The sequence below is a fragment of the Coregonus clupeaformis genome, chromosome 1 (assembly GCF_020615455.1).
Source record: "Coregonus clupeaformis isolate EN_2021a chromosome 1, ASM2061545v1, whole genome shotgun sequence".
NCBI lineage: Eukaryota > Metazoa > Chordata > Actinopteri > Salmoniformes > Salmonidae > Coregonus > Coregonus clupeaformis.
In genome coordinates, this window is record NC_059192.1 from 32,497,754 (window position 1) to 32,517,948 (window position 20,195).

Here is a 20,195-nt window from a genome sequence, read left to right on the forward strand (position 1 = left end):
CCAACCTGTTTTAGCTATTGTATAGAACACACACACACATTCGCACATGTACAGTATGTGAGCACACGTGCTACATGACCATGTGCACACACACACACACACAGACACACACACACACACAGTGTGTGCATGTAACAATAACCCCCAGGGCTCAACAGACAAACACATCTGTCACCCTGTAAACTGATCCTGTTATTAGCCATTTACACAGCAATTTCATGGCCTCATCCTTCTTTGTACAGGGTGTACGGTGAAGTTGCCTCTAGACGCTGATCAGTTTTGCATTTTCCCCAATAATGGTTAAGGTTAAGATTGGGAGAGGATAATCTGATCCTAGATCTGTACCTAGGGGAAACTTCACCCCGGAGCATTGTACAGCACCAGCATTACATATGATCACACCAAAGACGTCGCTCTGACTGAGGCTTTGGTTATGCTTAACTGGAATGTTTTCATTAATCAACTTCAACGTTGGAGCAATTTGAACCCAGCAGGGATTTTTTGGATTAACCCTTTGTTGTTTTCTCCATCTCCGTCATGTCCCTTTGGGGGTTCTGAACAACTCTTAACCTCCCAAACAGACCCCTGTCACATGATATGAGAGCCTCCCATGGCTTACACATTTTGACCCTACACGGTGGCCTAACTGGCATTGATCAGCTTCGAAGGCGTATTGCACTTTCCTTTAGATAAGCATCATCATTTCACTTCAGACCCTACTGGTCGTGAACTCCACTTACAAGGGACTAGCCTCACAGAGGGTGTGTCTCAATTGGCACCTTAGTCCCTACATCGTGCACTACTTTATATCTCTCAGATATAGGACAGACACTTCAGAACAAACTTCCTTTTGATTTTTCTTTTGGGACTGTCTGTTTTCTTTTGGGACTATCATGTAGTGAATCTGTTATTCAATGTGTTTATATGGGTTAGTAGCAGTAAGGCGAAATACATTTTTCCATCAAATATTTTTTGTATATATAGGCCCCGTGTAGCTCAGTTGGTAGAGCATGGCACTTGCAACGCCAGGGTTGTGGGTTCGATTCCCACGGGGGGCCACTATGAAAAATGTATGCACTCACTTAACTGTAAGTCGCTCTGGATAAGAGCGTCTGCTAAATGACTTAAATGTATATATTTTTTTGATACTTCAAGAGGTCTTAAAAAAACTTGAGGGATGGATGGGTGGGAGGGGGACTGATGGGCAACCTCGGTTGCTGGGTGGGATGGGAAGAGGTGGGAGGCATGCTTTCTTCCATCCCCCCTCGAAGAAAGCATGCCTCCCACCTCTAAAGAAATTCAGCTGTGGCAATATATTCCTTTTGACAATAGATATTCTGCCGGTAAAACCAACTAGGATATTATTCCATCTACTGAGGTTGGATTTAATTGATTTGAGCCTTCTGTTAAAGTTTTTGGCAATGGTTTTATCTAGGGAAGGAAATATATCTACTCCCAAATATTTAAAATGGGAAACGATTGGGATTCCATAAGCAGAGATGGAGTCCTCCGTCGGGGTCTTGAGCGGTAGTAGGGCTTTAGATGAAGCTGAATTTATCTAAGATCTTCAATGTGTTTGGAAGCGATTGAGATACATTGTCTAGATATACAGTAGTAAAATATTGTCTGCATATAATGAGATGAAGTGATCAGTAGATTTTAGGGAAATTGATGTTATTTCCTTTGATTTACAAATTGCCTGGGCCAGGGGTTCCATGGATAATAAGAATAGCAAAGGCGAAATTGGATTGCCTTGTCTGCTGCTTCTAGTCATTTTGAATGGAGCAGAGCAGATATTGCCTGTTATTACTATGGATGAGGGATTGGAATATAGTATTTTAATCATATGAATGAACATGGAGCCAATTCCCATCTGTTCCAAGACAGACCAGAGATATGACCATTCTAGTCTATCAAAAGCCTTTTTCTGCATCAAGAGACAATACAGCCCAAGGAGCTGTTGTTTCTGATGAAGCATCTAAGATATGTAAAAGTTGACGGAGGTTATCTGAGGATAAACGCTTTTTAACAAACCCGCTTTGGTCATTGTGTACCAATTTGGGTAAGTAAGTCTCGAGACGGGATGACAACATTTTAGAAACAGTTTAATATCCGTGTTTATCAAAGATAGGGGGCGATAGTGAGAACACTTGGTGGCATCCTTACCTTTTTTGGGGGCGAAATTAGTGCTGTAATCACCTCACCCAAATGAACCTTTGTGAACAGCTATATTAATAATTTAAAGCAATAGTGGACATAACTGATTCCAACATTTTAAATATACCTCAGGAGGAATACCGTCCCATCCAGGTGATTTGCCTTCATTCATGGTATCCAATGCTCTTTTGAGTTCATTGAGAGAGATTTGGGCTCCTCTGTTGAGAGAAGAGGAGTTCTTAACTATTTTAGAAAATACTTAGTCTGGCCTGGTGTGGATTTACAATCAGAGGTATACAGTTATTTATAGAAGCGAGAGAATCTTTTGATTGATTAATTTGGGTTCTGATAGTAATTCCCCAGTTTCAGATTCAATAGTTGCTATATCAGCTAATTGATCATTACTGCGTAGCCTGTTGGCCAGTAAACGACTGGGACGATTACCATGGAAGTAATGGTTGAATCTTACTCGATGAATGGCAAATTCTGCTCTCTGTCTTATCCATAAATTAAGTTATGTCTTGACTTTGGAAAAAGTAATAGCTACCTGGTCTGAAAAGAGTGCTTGTAGGGAACGCTCTAACACAGTTAACAATATTTCCAAATCTGATATTTTCTCTAATTGTGATTTATTCAACACAGATGCAAATGCAGTTGCATTATTTTTTGTAAAACCTTTGGGGGCATCCCATAGAATCCGGTGGTCCGACTGAATTTATATTGATCATTATGAATTAATTTAGTTCAATTTCAAATTGATTACAGAACTCCATCTAGTGGATATTCTAGGAGATTCTGAAATGTGAAGTTGGCAGTAGTAAGCGTGGTGGTCAGACAAGCTCTTATGTCGAATTTCTATTTTCTTAATTAAAGAAAATAGATGAGTAGATAATAGTATGAAATCGATTTGTGAGAATTATTTATGCATGTTTGAATAACTGTACTCTTTTGCTTCAGGATTATGTGCTCGCCAGGCATCAATGAGGTTGTAATCAGAGAGTATATGCTGGAGAGCCTTGGTTGCATGTGGATTGTAGTTGGTCTTATTATGTCCAAAATGGCATTCATGTCTGTCCCAATAACCAGATGGAATTCAGTTAATTCTAACAATATGTTGTTCAGAGAATTAAAAAAAACATAGAATCATATGAATTTGGAGCGTACACATTAATAAAGGCAATTTTCTTTCCATTATGGATACATTTAAAGAAAGTGATTCTGCCTTCTTGGTCTTCGCCTTTACCCAATATGTTAATTTTGAGTTTCTTATGTATCATTATGATCACACCTTTAGTTTTGTTTGGGGCTGATGAAAAAGCAGCCAGTTTGTACAAATGGTTTTCTATTTTATGTGAGTCCTTTTGGAGCAGGTGTGTTTCTTGGAGCATTGTGTCACGGGCGCCAATGAAGTACGACCAAAGCGCAGCGTTGGGAGTGAACATGATGATTTTTAATGTAGAAACACACGACAAAACAAAACACGATCCGTGACGTCCTCAGTTACACCGACTGAACATAGAACAAAAACCCACAACCCCAAGGTGAACAATGACAGTTTAAATATGGCTCCCAATCAGAGATAACGAGCCGACAGCTGACACTCGTTACCACTGATTGGGAGTCACTCAACCAAACACAGAAACAACCAATAACCACCCAACCAACCCAAACACAACAATACTTAACACACTCTGGCTAAAATACCAAGTCCCGGAACCAGAGCGTGACACATTGCTATATCAACATGGTTTCTTGCTAGAATATCAAAGGCAGCTGGAACGTTTAATAGGACAGTTTAGGCTTTTCAAACTCCAAGATAGAATAGCTAGCGTTGCCATTATAAAAAAATTAAAATAAATGTATTATTAATAATATCATTGTTATCTTTAGTGTTAATAAGCCCATGGATGTGAAACAAAAAGCAGGACCCACAGGAAAACCCACCCATTGGGTCCTGGTCAAAGGAAGTGCACTATACAGTATAGGGAATAAGATGCCATTTGTGACACACTCAGAGTCTGTTCTATATTATCATCCTCGTGTTCTAAGGAGCGGAGTGGTGAGAGTATTCCTTCTCAAATCTCCGATAACACTAACAGTAATCCCTTTGGTAGTGAGGGGAAAATTGGATTTTCACAGCAGCTATTGGCGGAACTAAGGTAAACACAATCATTTCTCAACCAACGCAGATCTTTTTTCAACTCCCTCCACTTACATGAGCTGCTAGAATGCCGAATCATCCCAATGGCCGATAAATATATACTCCACCAGACATACAAATAATGAATTGGATACAGTGTAAATATCAATGGACGGACACAATGGCTTTTCTGATGCCTTCCATTTTTAAATGCACTGGTCTCTCTCACATCTTGAGTTACAACATGAAGCAGTGTCCCCCCTTCCTACCTCTCTCTCTCTGGCTCTCTCTCTTTTTCGCTCTCTCCTTTTCTCTGTCTCTGTCTCTCTTTCTCTCACTCAATGTCTCTCTCTATGTCTCTCTCTCTCCACCCTGCTACCTAGGTTCTGGCAGTATATAGCTTTAAGGCTGCATCAACTCACTCCACAGCCCTAATGGTTAAGGACATCTGGCAGGGATACAGATTGAGAAGTAATGATAAATCATGTGCTCCTTAAAACGATTAGATCAGATAGCAAGAGTACATGATTGGGTTAGAGTAAAGAGTAATATATGATGATGAGGACGAAACACGAAACAGTGGTCTGTGAAACATCATGCCTGGAATGAAAATCTAGATTAAGATGTTGTCGGTAAGTGCACTACTGTATAAGCCATCTGCAGACTGCAGAATTACATCAGACTCTGAATCATGTTCATATAGGACGTGGGTTCACATAGTATTTATTTTCTTTCAAATATTGAGTGTTTGTTTGAGCCAGCCTTGAATTCCAGATGGGCTGGTTTTGCGCTTTTGGGACTAGTCCATTGGTTCCATTGTACCAGGTGAGCTCATTCAAATCAAATCAAATCCAATCCAATTTAATTTGCCACATGCGCCGAATACAACAGGTGTAGACATTACAGTGAAATGCTTACTTACAAGCCCTTAACCAACAATGCAGTAAAAAGAAAAGAAAAAAAAGTGTTAAGTAAAAAATAGATAAGTAGCAAATAAAAGCAAATAATTAAAGAGCAGCAATTGGCAATTCAAGCAAATCTTGAGTATTTAAAAGAAAACAAATACTATTTAAATCCCAGTCTAGTTTAGAGATGTACCCCATCCCTTCCAAAAATAGTTATTTTGTCTTCCACACAAGCTTCTAGTTGTCTATTGTATCCAATCCCATTTGAGTCAGAAGTGGGATCCAAAAGCATGGAGGATATGCCTTTTTTCCACAATCCTCCAGGGTATTTGAGAGGGGAAGTTAGAATGGCAAAGTAGAATGGCTCTTCAGGTAGCGTTCGTCACACCTACTCCCGGTCCCCTGCTCCGGCGCTCAATGTCGCCGGTCTACTAACCACCGGCCCTGGCAACCATCATTACGCACACCTGCTCCCCATCATTACGCACACCTGGACATCATTATTTCCTTAATTACTCTCCCTTTATTTAGCCCTCAGTAGCCATCAGTCACTAGGTAGTATTGTTTTCATTCACGTTCTGTACGCTTCTCATGTTTTGTTCATCTGCATTTATCATTATTAAACTCACCTTCTGCACCTGCTTCCTGACTCCTGGCGTATACATAATAGAATACTACCTAGAAATATGGAAGCTGCAGAAGATCATCTTCCAGACGGTCAACGGACAGGATCATCTACTCCACCTACACCACAACCAGCTGGCGCAACTGGGTACGGCTATAGAGGAGGTCCTCCGCGTACTCCACCGCCTCGACACCATCAGAGGGCCTCCTACCACGGGTCATCACAGTGAGCCAGTCCCCCAGCCTACCCAGCAGTCTGTCCAGGTCAGCGATGCCCGACTGTCCCTTCCGGAGAAGTATGTCAGTACTCCATCGAAATGCCGTGGCTTCCTACTCCAGTGCTCCCTCTATTTTACCCATCAGACGGGAGCCCCCACCACCGAGAGGTCCAAGGTTGCCACAGTAATTTCTTTGCTGACCGGGCGGGCATTGGCGTGGGCTACGACAGTCTGGGAGAGAGGAGAGGAGGAGCTGGGCTCATACGAGAGGTTCATGGCTCTGTTCAGGGCGGTCTTCGACCATCCTCAAGAGGGCAGAGAAGGAGGTGAGCGACTTCTCCAACTCCATCAGGGTGCCCAGACCGCTGCGGAGTACGCCCTCACCTTTCAGATTGTGGCAGCCTCCAGAGAATGGAATGAGCCGGCGCTCCACACCCTATTCTGGAGAGCGTGTCAGGATGACAACCTTTCCTTGGACGCACTCATTGCAGTGGCCATCCGTCTGGATAACCTTCTTCAGGAGCGCCGGAGCCCACCTCGCCACTCGCCTCCCTCCTTTGGCCGTCCTGAGGCAGAGCCTGAACCCATGGAGATAGGGTTTCAGCCAAACCGTTCCTGGTTTCCATTTCACTGGTTGGCTGTCCCTCATGTGTTGTTTCTACCTCTCTAGTGGATTCCGGTGGCGCTGGGAATTTCATCGACCAGGCCCTCGTCTCCTCCGTGAATATCTCCTCATATCCTCTCTTCCGGTCCACGCCCTGGATGATCGACCAGTGGGATCCGGCATTACCACACACGTCACAGCACCACTCACCTTCACCGTGGGATCCATGCACCAGGAGAGCCTTCCTCATCCCGAGTGGCAAAGTGGTCTAAGGCACTGCATCTCAGTGCTTGAGGCGTCACTACAGACCCCCTGGTTCGATTCTAGGCTGTATCACAACCGGCCGTGATTGGGAGTCCCATAGGGACTGCTAGAAAGCTTTGCGCTGCTAGAAAGCTTTGCGCTGCCGCGCAGCTGCGTCTACCCTCTGTCGGTGGCTGAGACCAAGGTCATGGAGGAGTACATCCAGGAGGCTCTCCAACAGTGTTTTGTCCGCTCATCCACCTCTCCTGCAGGCTTCTTCTTTGTGACCAAGAAGGATGGGGGTCTGCGTCCCTGCATCGATTACAGAGGTCTCAATTCCATCACCATTAAGTACCACTACCCTCTCCCGTTGGTACCGGCCGCCATCGGACAGTTCCTTGGGGCCTGTTTTTTTACGAAGCTGGACCTGCGGAGCGCCTACAATCTTATCCACAGCCGAGAGGGGGATTAGTGGAAAATGGCCTTCAGCACGACGTCTGGGCACTACGAGTACTTGGTGATGCCTTATGAACTAGCCAATGCTCCGTCAGTGTTTCAGGCGTTTGTGAACGAGGTGTTCCGGGACATGATCAGACATCCTGGTCTCCTCGGCCACCTTGAAGGATCACATTGCTCACGTCCGAATAGTCCTGAGACGCCTCCTGGAAAACCGCCTTTATGTAAAGCGGAGAAGTGCCAGTTCCATCAGGTCGATGTCTCCTTCTTGGGATACCGGATCAGCCCGCAGGGGGTGAGTATGGATGAAAGGAAGGTCGATGCAGTCTGTTCATGGTCAGTCCCAACCACCATAAAGGGGCTCCAACGGTTGCTGTGGTTTTCCAACTTCTACCGCCGCTTCATTAATAACTTCAGCTCCATCGCCTCTCCTCTCACCTCTCTCCTCAAGGGTGGTCCTCGTAAGTTGGTGTGGAGTCCTGTAGCCGATGAGACCTCCGCCCGTTGCTGAAACACCCAGATCCCATGCTGCCCTTCGTTGGTGGAGGTGGAGGACTCAGAAGTGGGCGTGGGAGCTACGAAATTGTATCCATGTGCATACTTCAGGTCGATGGCAAACTGTCTCCTGCAGAGAGGAACTATGACGTTGGTGACCGGGAGCTCATGGCGGTGAAGTTGGTATTAGAGGAGTGGAGACACTGGCTGGAGGGTGCCAAAGAGCCATTCCTCAATCTCACCGACCATCGGAACCTGGAGTACATATGGGCGGCTGAACCTGCGCCAAGCAAGGTGGGCCTTTTCTTCACTAGATTCAACTTCACCCTGTCATGTCGCCCAGGTTCTAAGAACATCAAAGCCGATGCCCTGTCCCGTCTCCATGACTCAGGAGAGGTTCCGATCCTGAGTGCGCCCTTCATTCCACCCCCTCGAATCGTTGCTCACGTGCTTTGGGAGATAGACGTGGACATCTGCTAGGCCCTGGAAAGGGAACATGCGCCTGCTACCTTCCCTCCATGCGCCTGCTACTCACCCATACCATTCAATCTCTCTTCACTAAGTACTGGTGGCCCACCTTGGCGCGGGAGGTTGCCCACTATGTCAACTCCTGCTCTGTATGTGCTCAAACGAAATCTCCCTGGCACGCTCCAGCATGGAAACTCCTTCCCCTTCCCGTGCCTTGGTCCCATCTGTCCATAGACTTCGTCACTGATCTCCCCCGTTCTGATGGGTTTTACCACTATTATGGTTGTTGTTGACAGATTCTCTAAATTCTGCCGTTTTATCCCTCTCTCTGGTCTACCTACCGCTCTCCAGGTTGCTGAGGCACTATTCCAGCAGGTCTTCCGGCACTATGGCCTTCCGGAGCACATCGTTTTTGACCATGGTCCCAATTTGACATGGCGGGTATGGAGAGCCTTTATGGAGAAGCTGGGGGCCACGGTCAGCCGGGTACTGGCCTCAGTCCAATGGGCAGGTGGAGAGGATCAACCAGGAGCTGGGGAGGTTCCTTAGGCGTCACTGCCATGACCAACAGGGGGAGTAGGCCTGGTTCCTTCCCTGGGCGGAGTTCGCCCAGAACTCACTTCGTCACTCCTCCACTGGGCTGACTCCCTTTCAGTGCGTCCTGGGATATCAGCCGGCCCTGGCTCAGTGGACTCCGAGCCAGACCGAGGCCCCTGCAGTGGACAAGTGGTTTCGACGCGCAGAGGAGGTTTGGAATGCCACCCACGTGAGGCTCCAGCACGCTGTCAGGCGGACCGCCACCGCAGTGAGGCTCCCGTGTTCCATCCTGGTGATCGCGTCTGACTCTCCACCGCAGGGTCAATGAGGTAACTTATCGTCTACAACTTCCCACCAACTACCGGATCTCACCCTCTTTTCATGTTTCCCTCCTCAGGCCAGTGGTTCCTGGTCCCCTTGCTGATGCCATCGCCCGCGACATCACTCCGCCTCCCCTGGACATCGAGGGGACCCCTGCCTATGCCGTTAGGTCCCTCCTGGACTCCCGACGTTGTGGGAGTCGGCTCCAGTACCTGGTGGACTGGGAGGGGTACGGTCCTGGGGAGCGCTGTTGGGTCCCGGTGTTCGACATCCTGGACCCCAACATCGTCCCGGGATTTCCATCTCTCCCGACCGGCCCGCTCCTCGCCCTCTAGGCCGTCCTCCGGGCCGGCGTCATCCTGCGGCTGGAGCCGCACATCCGGGGGGGGGGTACTGTCACGCCTACTCCCGCTGCCCCGCTCCCTCGCTCAACGTCGCTAGGTTACTAACCACCGGCCCTGGCAACCATCATTACGCACACCTGCTCCCCATCATTATGCACACCTGGACATCATTATTTCCTTGATTTCTCTCCCTTTATTTAGCCATCAGTCACTAGGTAGTATTGTTTTCATTCACGTTCTGTACGCTTCTCATGTTTTGTTCATCTGTATTTATCATTATTAAACTCACCTTCTGCACCTGCTTCCTGACTTCCGCGGTATACGTAACAGTATTCAACCGTACATGCTGATATAGCTTCCTCTTTCAAAACTCAAGCATAATTATATATCAATTTCAAAGGAAGAATTCTAAAGAAAATAAAAGCTCAGTCACAAGCTTTCATGGCACCTGAGCTGTGACATGATCAAGGTGCTCAGTTGTCTTGAAGCTATGCCAGTGGAGAGCAGTACTCAAACACACAGCAAGAACAAACCTAGCTGTCTATAGAGTGATGGCAAACTTTACATCGACTTGTCTCTCCCTTTCTTCTCTGTCTGTGTAGCCCTTTACACTCGTATCCTTACACAGGTTGAAAATGGCAGATTTGGGCACTGATAATCGCCTAAATTGGAACGGAGTGGCTGTACAGTAACATGCTATAAATGTTGTCAGAGCTCAGGCTCTGCACTTCACAGCGCTGTATGGGTTTTGACTGACAGCCGTTCTGAACTTAAGCACCACACACTACAAGAAGTTGCCTCCATCACTCCAGCTTATTGGGTAACTTTTTTTCAAATGTTTTGTCTGAGTGAGGGAAATGCTGTAATTAAGAGGACTCTATGTATTTTGAAAGATGTGACGTTGACGATTATAATAAATACCACTTTGATGTCCTACAAGCAAGCCAAACACCCATGAGTCCAAATAAGCACTTCACATTTCCATATAAAACACTTGTCCAGTGTCAACGTTTAAGATCACTATGTTTGATGTATAGTTACAAGATGACATGGCGTCATACCCTGCTTTGTTCTTAACAGAATGAGCCTATGTTTGTCTATTGTGAAGAAAATTTGATCTGTTTCTCTGAATTGCCCTGTGAAAGCCTAACACCAAGATCATATTTTATAACTTAGCTACCCATGTTGGCAATAGAACACGCTTTCAAATTACACCTGACCAAGATTTCGATTTATAATGGGCCGTTTTTGGATAAACAACGAAAGTAATTGTGTGATGGCGGGGATGCAGGGCTGTGTTCCAAACAAAACAACTGTGCTTGCCCTAGTTCCTCAACGGCACAGCTAGGAGAGCTCAGAAAGCACCTTATAGTTGAAGATTCTTCTTTGAGTCATAAAAGTGCATTGAAATTACTTAGGAAGTGCACACACTTTGGTGTGTGGCCACTTGGAGACAGCAGTTAGTCCTCTCACTCAAACCCTTGAAATGTTTTTGTCTTATGTTGCACCTACCCCACATTTTCCAGGAATATTCTTATCATGTTACTGAATGTATCCAGAGTATTTTCAGATTTCGTTATCAACAAATGTGGCAAAAAGTACAGTCAATATAAAATGCACATATAATCAACAGTGTAATGTTTGGATTCAGTCTTGTGTCAGGTGAACTGTTGTGTCCTCACCTTTAGTCTAATAATTTTCCCATAATCTCCAAAATGTTCCCTTTCAATTGCTACCATGCCTTTACATATGCTTTTCGTATTTCTTATGTAAGACACATTTTTATCTAGCACTATCCATATAGGCCAATTCCCACGAGTGTAAAGGGTTCACTCAACTTCTGTAGGTCCCTCAAATAGCCCAGCATGCCTCTTGGGCCATCCAAGAGCCTGTCGCACCAAAAGGGAGCATTGGAGAGCACAAAAGACTCCTATTAGCCCTGGTCTCCCTCTGTCTGCAGTACGCTACCGAAATAACGCCATCACATCCACCAGCCACCCCAAAGGCCTTTCCATGACTGTTCAATAGACTCCCTTTATAATAAGCTCACATAAAGCATTGATTTAATCCAGGGAGGAAGTATAAAGACATTGGAATCTGCGGTGATGCTGATCATGGGGAATTCCAGGTTTGGAGGACTGCGATGGCCACGGGCGAAATGATATAAAAGTTATTCAGAGCCACTGGTGATCATGACCTTTCAAGTGGCCCCAGGAGACATAGAGGGTGGTCTTTGTGGTCTTTGTATGGGATGAGTCTATGTGGACAGACGAGTATGGAGTGGCATTTACATCTCTAGCCCAACAATGTCCATACTGTGGTGAGGGAGATAGAGATATTATCTGATAGAGTCATATAGGGCTGATATAGTGCAGGGTTAGGGTTAGCACTGTGGTGGTGGTTCTTTATACAATATGTATCATTGATTGACAACACAGTACAATGGCTCCAACTCATCTCTGATTGTCAAGAAAAGTATGTGCTGGATGTGAACCGATGTTCAGACTGTGTGTGTGTGTGTGTGTGCGTGCCTGCCTGCGTGCATGTGGTGTGTGTGTGTGTGTGCGTGCCTGCGTGCGTGTGGTCTCTGTTTTGGTCTCTCACTCGGTGTTTGAGCTAACTCTATTTGCTTCCCGATCTCCCCATACTACATAACATCCCTGTAACATTAGGTAGCTGACGTACAGTAGCGTTAGCCCTCCGTCTCTCCTACCTTGACATTACAAGCTAATAGATGTGTGAGCTAGTCATACGTGTGCCATGGCTTTGTGTGTTTAGTTTTCTCCCTTTTCCTCATTTGTGCTTTATTCTATTTACTATTTAGAAGTGCTTTATTTATTTAGTCCACATGTGTGGTTTGTTTCACTATTTGAATAGGCCTAAACTATTTATTCATATATTACATATTTTGCTTGAACTTGATAACCCTTTTTTTTGTGTTTGTCTAGTTGAATGAATGAGGGAATGAGTGAGTCAAGTAGTTGCCCGAAATGGAACCAGGGGCCCAACACACCTGATGAGCATTAACAAGCTGTCACCTGCATAAAGGTAGCTCTTCAGTCAGTGCTGGGGATTCGACACTGCAGCAAACCAGCCACACAGCAGATGACAGGGCTCACTCAAACCATCAAAACTACCTGGGGAGAGGGGAGCTGCCACTGAAGCGAATGAGAACCCTGCATGGGAAGAGCCGAGCGATCGAACGACATCAACCGAAGCCCCGTGTAGCTCAGTTGGTAGAGTATGGCACTTGCAATGCCAGGGTTGTGGGTTCGATTCCCACAGGGGGCCAGTATATATATATATTTTTTTTACATTTATGTATGCACTCACTAACTGTAAGTCGCTCTGGATAAGAGCGTCTGCTAAATGACTAAAATGTAAATGTAAAGTACTGCTACGTTTTCATTGTGATTACGTTACTGATTTCAGCTCCCCCCTCTCTCCAGTGAAACCAAGATGTGATGACCGAGACACCCGTGACTGCCAAACGGAGCCACAGCGGGCTACTAAGAACTTTGGCGTGCATGTGGTTGGAACCCAGCCGGTGCGCCATGGATGCAACCACAACAACGACCGCTCTGGGAGAGGGCTGGTATCCAATCTAAGACTAACTCTGGCATGAATGTGGTGTGTGTGTGCCCGGGCCTGTCTTTGTCTTTGTGTTTTGTTCTGTTTTAATTTATTGTAATCCCTTTCTAAACAAAAAGAGAAAATAAATATTAAAGAACTGTAACTCTGACTGTCTGCCTCCTGCCTGTGTTTGAGGTTTTCGGATCCTAAAGAACCTTGGTTTTTGACACTAGCTCTATTTGCTTCCAGAGTTCTGCATGCAAAATTAACGTTGGCTTTCAGTCTCTCTGTAACATTAGCTCTGTCTCTCCTACCTTGGCAAACGGTGTCACTGAAGGATTTGCAGGCCTGGATCTCCAGCTCTTCGTCCTCGTCGCAGATGGTGCAGGGCAGGCAGGGCTCTCGCGAACTCTCCTGGTCAGAGTACGTATCTCTTGCGCACACCTCGCACACGGTGTCGCGTTCGTGTTCACAGCCGTACAGCATGCCGTGGCCCTCAGGGCACTTGGTGCAGCTCTCACACTGGCTGGACAGCTCGTTGAGGTAGTAGCCATAGTCGCAAACGCAGATAGCATCGTTGGAGTCGGTGCAGGGCGTCTTCATGCGGAGAAGGCCCATGCAGCGGGTGCACGGCTGGCACGTCTCGGTGTGGCTGAAGTTCTCTGCAAACGTCTCGCCTTGGAGAAAATAGAGAAAATAATATAGTTATATAGGGTTGCAATATTCTGGTAACTTTCCCAAATTTCCCAGGTTTTCCAGAAATCCTTGTTGGTGGATTCCACATTTCTTGCTTATTCCCTCCTGATTCCAGGAATCTTCCAACTGGGATTTCTGGAAAATCTGGGAATGTTGTGAAAGCTAGTGATGCTCCAGAGGTTTTGTATAATTTCAGCCAGTAGTTTTGAAAGTAGTGCTAACGAGCCAAAACCGGTCCCAGAAAATTGCACAATTGTGTACTACGTCATCCATTTGATATGTTATGTCCTACTACCACCCCCTCATTTTGTCATGTGAATACAATCAATAAGAAAAACAATTTCAATCCCAAGACCTTCTTTGAACATTGACCCATCTAGAGAAATATTGTAGTTTGACAGAGGTGAGTGTTATGCATGTTCTTAGAAATACATCTTACTGGTGACCCAAAGGTTAGAAGTTCGATTCCAAGGTGCTATGCCCCTTGAGGCAATTCCTCCTACAGTGCCTTGCAAAAATATTCATCCCCCTTGGCGTTTTTCCTATTTTGTTGCATTACAACCTGTAATTTAAATGGATTTTTATTTGGATTTAATGTAATGGACATACACAAAATAGTCCAAATTGGTGAAGTGAAATGAAAAAAATAACTTGTTTCAAAGACTTCAAAAAAATAAATAACAGAAAAGTGGTGCGTGCATATATATTCACCCCCTTTGCTATGAAGCCCCTAAAATAAGATCTGGTGAAACCAATTACCTTCAGAAGTCACATAATTAGTTAAATAAAGTCCACCTGTGTGCAATCTAAGTGTCACATGATCTCAGTATATATACACCAGTTCTGAAAGGCCCCAGAGTCTGCAACACCACTAAGTGGCACCACTAAGAAAGCAGCACCATGAAGACCAAGGAGCACTCCAAACAGGTCAGGGACAAAGTTGTGGAGAAGTACAGATCAGGGTTGGGTTATAAAAAAATATCAGAAACTTTGAACATCCCACGGAGCACCATTAAATCCATTATAAAAAAATTGAAAGAATATGGCACCACAACAAACCTGCCAAGAGAGGGCCGCCCACCAAAACTCACGGACCAGGCAAGGAGGGCATTAATCAGAGAGGCAACAAAGAGACCAAAGATAACCCTGAAGGAGCTGCAAAGCTCCACAGCGGAGATTGGGGTATCTGTCCATAGGACCACTTTAAGCCGTACACTCCACAGAGCTGGGCTTTACGGAAGAGTGCCCAGAAAAAAGCCATTGCTTAAAGAAAAATATAAGCAAACACATTTGGTGTTCACCAGATGGCATGTGGGAGACTCCCCAAACATATGGAAGAAGGTACTCTGGTCAGATGAGACCAAAATTGAGCTTTTTGGCCATCAAGGAAAACGCTATGTCTGGCGCAAACCCAACACCTCTCATCACCCCGAGAACATCATCCCCACAGTGAAGCATGGTGGTGGCAGCATCATGCTGTGGGGATGTTTTCATCGGCAGGGACTGGGAAACTGGTCAGAATTAAAGGAATGATGGATAGCGCTAAATACAGAATTCTTGAGGGAAACCTGTTTCAGTCTTCCAGAGATTTGAGACTGGGACGGAGGTTCACCTTCCAGCAGGACAATGACCCTAAGCATACTGCTAAAGCAACACTCGGGTGGTTTAAGGGGAAACATTTAAATGTCTTGGAATGGCCTAGTCAAAGCCCAGACCTCAATCCAATTGAGAATCTGTGGTATGACTTAAAGATTACTGTATACCAGCGGAACCCATCCAACTTGAAGGAGCTGCAGCAGTTTTGCCTTGAAGAATGGGCAAAAATCCCAGTGGCTAAATGTGCCAAGCTTATAGAAACATACCCCAAGAGACTTGCAGCGGTAATTGCTGCAAAAAGTGGCTCTATAAAGTATTGACTTTGGGGGGTGAATAGTTATGCACACTCAAGTTTTCTGTTTTTTTGTCTTATTTCTTGTTTGTTTCACAAGAAAAAATATTTTGCATCTTCAAAGTGGTAGGCATGTTTTGTAAATCTAATGATACAAACCCCCCAAAAATCAATTTTAATTCCTGGTTGTAAGGCAACAAAATAGGATGCCAAGGGGGGTGAATACTTTCGCAAGCCACTGTATGTTACTCCAGTGGGTAGATATGCAACTGCTTGAAGGGCAATAAGTGTTAGCAAAGGCCATGTAAGCCACTTTGGGAAAGGATCTTCTGAAAAAAATATGAAAATGTTATAGAGTAAAACAACTCAATTTTGACCCACGATATCAAGCACAAGCTGGAGGGTTCTTTTGAGATTTTTTTAATTTTTTTAGATATGTGAGGTCTATTCAGAAAGTTGTATGAATCTATACTATTTCAAAGGAGATCTATGCAAAAGTATCCATCAATATTGCATGTTTCATGGAGTTGTAGTTGGACTGGATAGAGAACTGGGAAACACTAAATTATGCAACAGACCTATTTGTAAGAGCCGTTGTGATGTTCTTGTTCTTCTTGAGTGTGTGTGTCTGTCTGTCTTCGACTAAATGGCAAGTAGTGAGCATGTTGAAAATGAATGAGGATGTACAGTTGTGTGTAGGGGTGTAGTGTAGTGCAAGGACAGTTATGCTGTGGTCTGTATGCTCAATGTCCCATGGCATATCAAGTGTTTTCTTTCTGCAACATTGGCACACCAACCAGGACAAATACTGCGTAAAACGTAAAAATACAACATTTTTGGAGAAAGAGAAACTATCCTGATAAACCGTTGAGGTCATGAAGTGTCTGCCTACTACAGTATCCAAGGAAGTGTTGCAGAAATGCCACTTGGTCTCTTTATTGCTCTGCAAGTTACAGTGCTAGTGACCATCATTCATAGACCATTGCCTTATGGTTCAATACATAGTGCCTTGCAAAAGTATTCAGACCGTTGGATTTCTTCACATTTAATTGTGTTACCAAGTGGGATTAAAATGGATTTAACTGTAATTTTCTTGTCATAATCTACACAAAATACTTTAATGTCAAAGTAGAAGAAATGTTTACTTTTTAAAGATTTTATATATATATATATATATGTGGAGATCATACGTTCACCCACACCGCGTCTCACAAAGACACGGCGGTTGGAACCAAAAATCTCCAGTTTGGACTCCAGACCAAAGCACAAATTTCCACCGGTCTAATGTCCATTGCTTGTGTTTCTTGGCCCAAGCAAGTCTCTTCTTATTATTGGTGTCCTTTAGTAGTGGTTTCTTTGCAGCAATTCGACCATGAAGGCCTGATTCACACAGTCTCCTCTGAACAGTTGATGTTGAGATGTGTCTGTTAATGTTAATAAAAGTGAAAAAAAAAAAAACATTATTCACATACAGTAAGCTTTTCAGCGTTACTGATAGTTACAAATAAAATATTTCGGCACCGATTAATGGTTAAAAAAAAAAAGTATGAGTAATAAAATAAGATACACTTAAACTAAAGTGTAACAACCATGTTTGATAATGCATTTAACACATCTTAAGTATTTCCCTTAGAGATGATATATTCATATACAATATAGATGGTTAAAAAGGCACAATATAAATATGTACAAGACACTCAAGAATGACGCAAACAAATACACAAAGAACACATTCTTAACGGTCAAGCTGCAGGTGTGTAAAAATGCCTAATCTTCTTCAGGCTAAGTCTGTGAAGCATTTATTTGGGCTGCAATTTCTGAGGCTGGTAACTCTAATGAACTTATCCTCTGCAGCAGAGGTAACTCTGGGTCTTCCACTCCTATGGTGGTCCTCATGAGAGCCAGTTTCATCATAGCGCTTGATGGTTTTTGCGACTGCTTTTTGCGACTTGAAATGTTATGTATTGACTGACCTTCATGTCTTAAAGTAATGATGGACTGTTGTTTCTATTTGCTTATTTGAGCTGTTCTTGCCATATTATGGACTTTTACCAAATAGGGCTATCTTCTGTATACCCCCCCTACCTTGTCACAACACAACTGATTGGCTCAAACGCATTAAGAAGGAAAGAAATTCCACAAATTAACTTTTAAGAAGGCACACCTGTTAATTGAAATGCTTTCCAGGTGACTATCTCATGAAGCTTGTTGAGAGAATGCCAAGGGTGTGCAAATCTGTCATCAAGGCAAAGCGTGGCTATTTGAAGAATCTCAAATATAAAATACATTTTGATTTGTTTAACAATTTTTTGGTTACTACATGATTCCATATGTGTTATTTCATAGTTTTGATCTCTTCATTATTATTCTACAATGTAAAAAATAGTAAAAATAAAGAAAAACCCTTGAATGAGTAGGTGTGTCCAAACTTTTGACTGGTAGTGTATATATATACATATATACTATATATATATGTATATATATATAGTCGTTGCATAAGTATTCAGCTCCCCGAGTCCATACATGTTAGAAACACCTTTGGCAGCAATTACACCTGTGAGTCTTCTTGGGTAACTCTAAGAGTTTTGCACACCTGGATTGTGTAATATTATTATTTTCTAAATTCTTCAAGCTCTGTTAAGATGTTGGTGATCATGGCTAGACATCAATTTTCAAGTCTTGCCATAGTATTTCAAGCAGATTTATGTAAAAACTGTAACTTGGCCACTTAAGAACATTCACTGTCTTCTTGGTAAGCAACTCCAGTGTCGATTTGGCCTTGTGTTGTAGATTATCGTCCTGGTGAAAGGTGAATTCCTCTCCCAGTGTCTGGTGTAAAGCAGTCTGAAACAGGTTTTGCTCTAGCATTTTGCCTTAGCTTAGCCCTATCCCATTTCTTTGTATCCTTAAAAACTCCCCAGTATTTGCCCATATCAAGCATGCCCATGCCATGATGCAGCCACCGCCATGCTTGAAAATAAGGAGGCAGTTACTCAGTGATGTGTTGTGTTGGATTTGCCCCAAACATAGGCCAAAAAGTGTATTCCTTTGCCATGTTTTGTATATTTGCGTCCTTCGTCATTTAGGTCATTATTGTGGAGTCACTACAATGTTGTTGATCCATCCTCAGTTCTCTCCCATCACAGCCATTGAACTCTGTAGCTGTTTTAAAATCACCAATGGCCTAATGGTAACATCCTTGAGTAGTTTCATTCCTGTCCTGCAGCTCAGTTCAGAAGGATAGCTGTATCTTTGAGGTGTCTGGGTGGTTTAATACATAATTCAAAGCATAATTATTAACTAAACCATGCTTAAAGAGATATTTAATGTCTGATTTTTTATTGTTACCCATCTACTAATCACTGCCCTTTTTTATGAGGCTCTCGAAAAGCTCCCTAGTCTTTGTAGTTGAATCTGTGCTTGACCTTACAGATGTTATATGTATGGGGGACAGAGTGAAGGTTAGTTATTTAAAAATAATGTCAACCCCTATTATTAGTCCATGTAACTTTTTATGTGATTTGTTAAGCCAAATTGTACTCCTGAACTAATTTAGACTTGCCTAAACAAAGGGGCTGAATACTTATGCAAGGTCTATATTTTAGTTATAGAATTTATTATTAATCTTTAAAAAATCCACTTTGACATTACAGAGTATTGTGTACATTGTTGATAAAACATGACAATTAAATCAATTTGAATCCCACTTTTTAACACCAGAAAATGTGAAGAAATCCAAGGGGTCAAAATACTTTTGCAAGGCATTGTATCTAATGGACTGTTAAGACAATGCTTGGGTATGTGTGTGCCTGCCTGTGTGTCAGATATGTGTCCACTCAGCCCCTCTGCCCCCCCCACCCCACCCCCCCTCACCCCTCACCCCTTCCCCTGACCCATCACTGCTCTCAAAAGCATTATCATAATGCCACACATCAATAATTCAAGTAGTCAATACATTAATAAAGCTAGCCTGCAGCTGGGGTGGAGAGGAGGGAGTATAGGCTGTCTTTGCCTGGCTCAGCATTATAATAATATAAAAGCGGTACATTAGCCTGGAGCTAGCATTCAATCCATTCCTTTGTTTTGAACTCCCATAAAAGGACTCCGACTTTGCCAGCCGGTAACAGATGAGCATGTGTGTTAGCATGGAGTGTTTTTCGCTGGATGAGATGTGTATTTTTCTCATACAGCTGGTGTGTGTGTGTGTGTGTATGTGTGTGTGTGTGTGTGTGTGTGTGTGTGTGTGTGTGTGTGTGTGTGTGTGTGTGTGTATGTGTGTGTATGTGTGTGTGTGTGTGTGTGTGTGTGTGTGTGTGTGTGTGTGTGTGTGTGTGTGTGTATGTGTGTGTGTGTGTGTGTGTGTTCTCACACAGCTGGGTTAGCTTTGTTTTATCTTTCGTCGTCTATCTATCCAGTCCCAAGAACTCCTCTGTATGTTTCAGTTGGCCCTGATCAGCCCTGTTCTGTTCTGACCAAGTTCCACGTTCCAAGACTAAATGGTGTGTGGCTTTTGTTAAGCTTTTCTT

At 43.8% G+C, this 20,195-nt stretch overlaps 1 protein-coding gene across 2 annotated transcripts in view; it reads right to left on the reverse strand.

The window, feature by feature from the left end:
• Window positions 1-20,195, reverse strand: part of ngfrb (nerve growth factor receptor b) — a 70,289-nt gene that overhangs the window by 38,211 nt on the left and 11,883 nt on the right. For both annotated transcript variants that reach the window (XM_045218348.1, XM_045218314.1), the window contains one exon: window positions 13,400-13,762. In XM_045218348.1, the coding sequence (XP_045074283.1) occupies window positions 13,400-13,703 (304 nt within the window). In that variant the 5' untranslated portion in view covers window positions 13,704-13,762. The remainder of the gene's footprint in view (window positions 1-13,399; window positions 13,763-20,195) is intronic.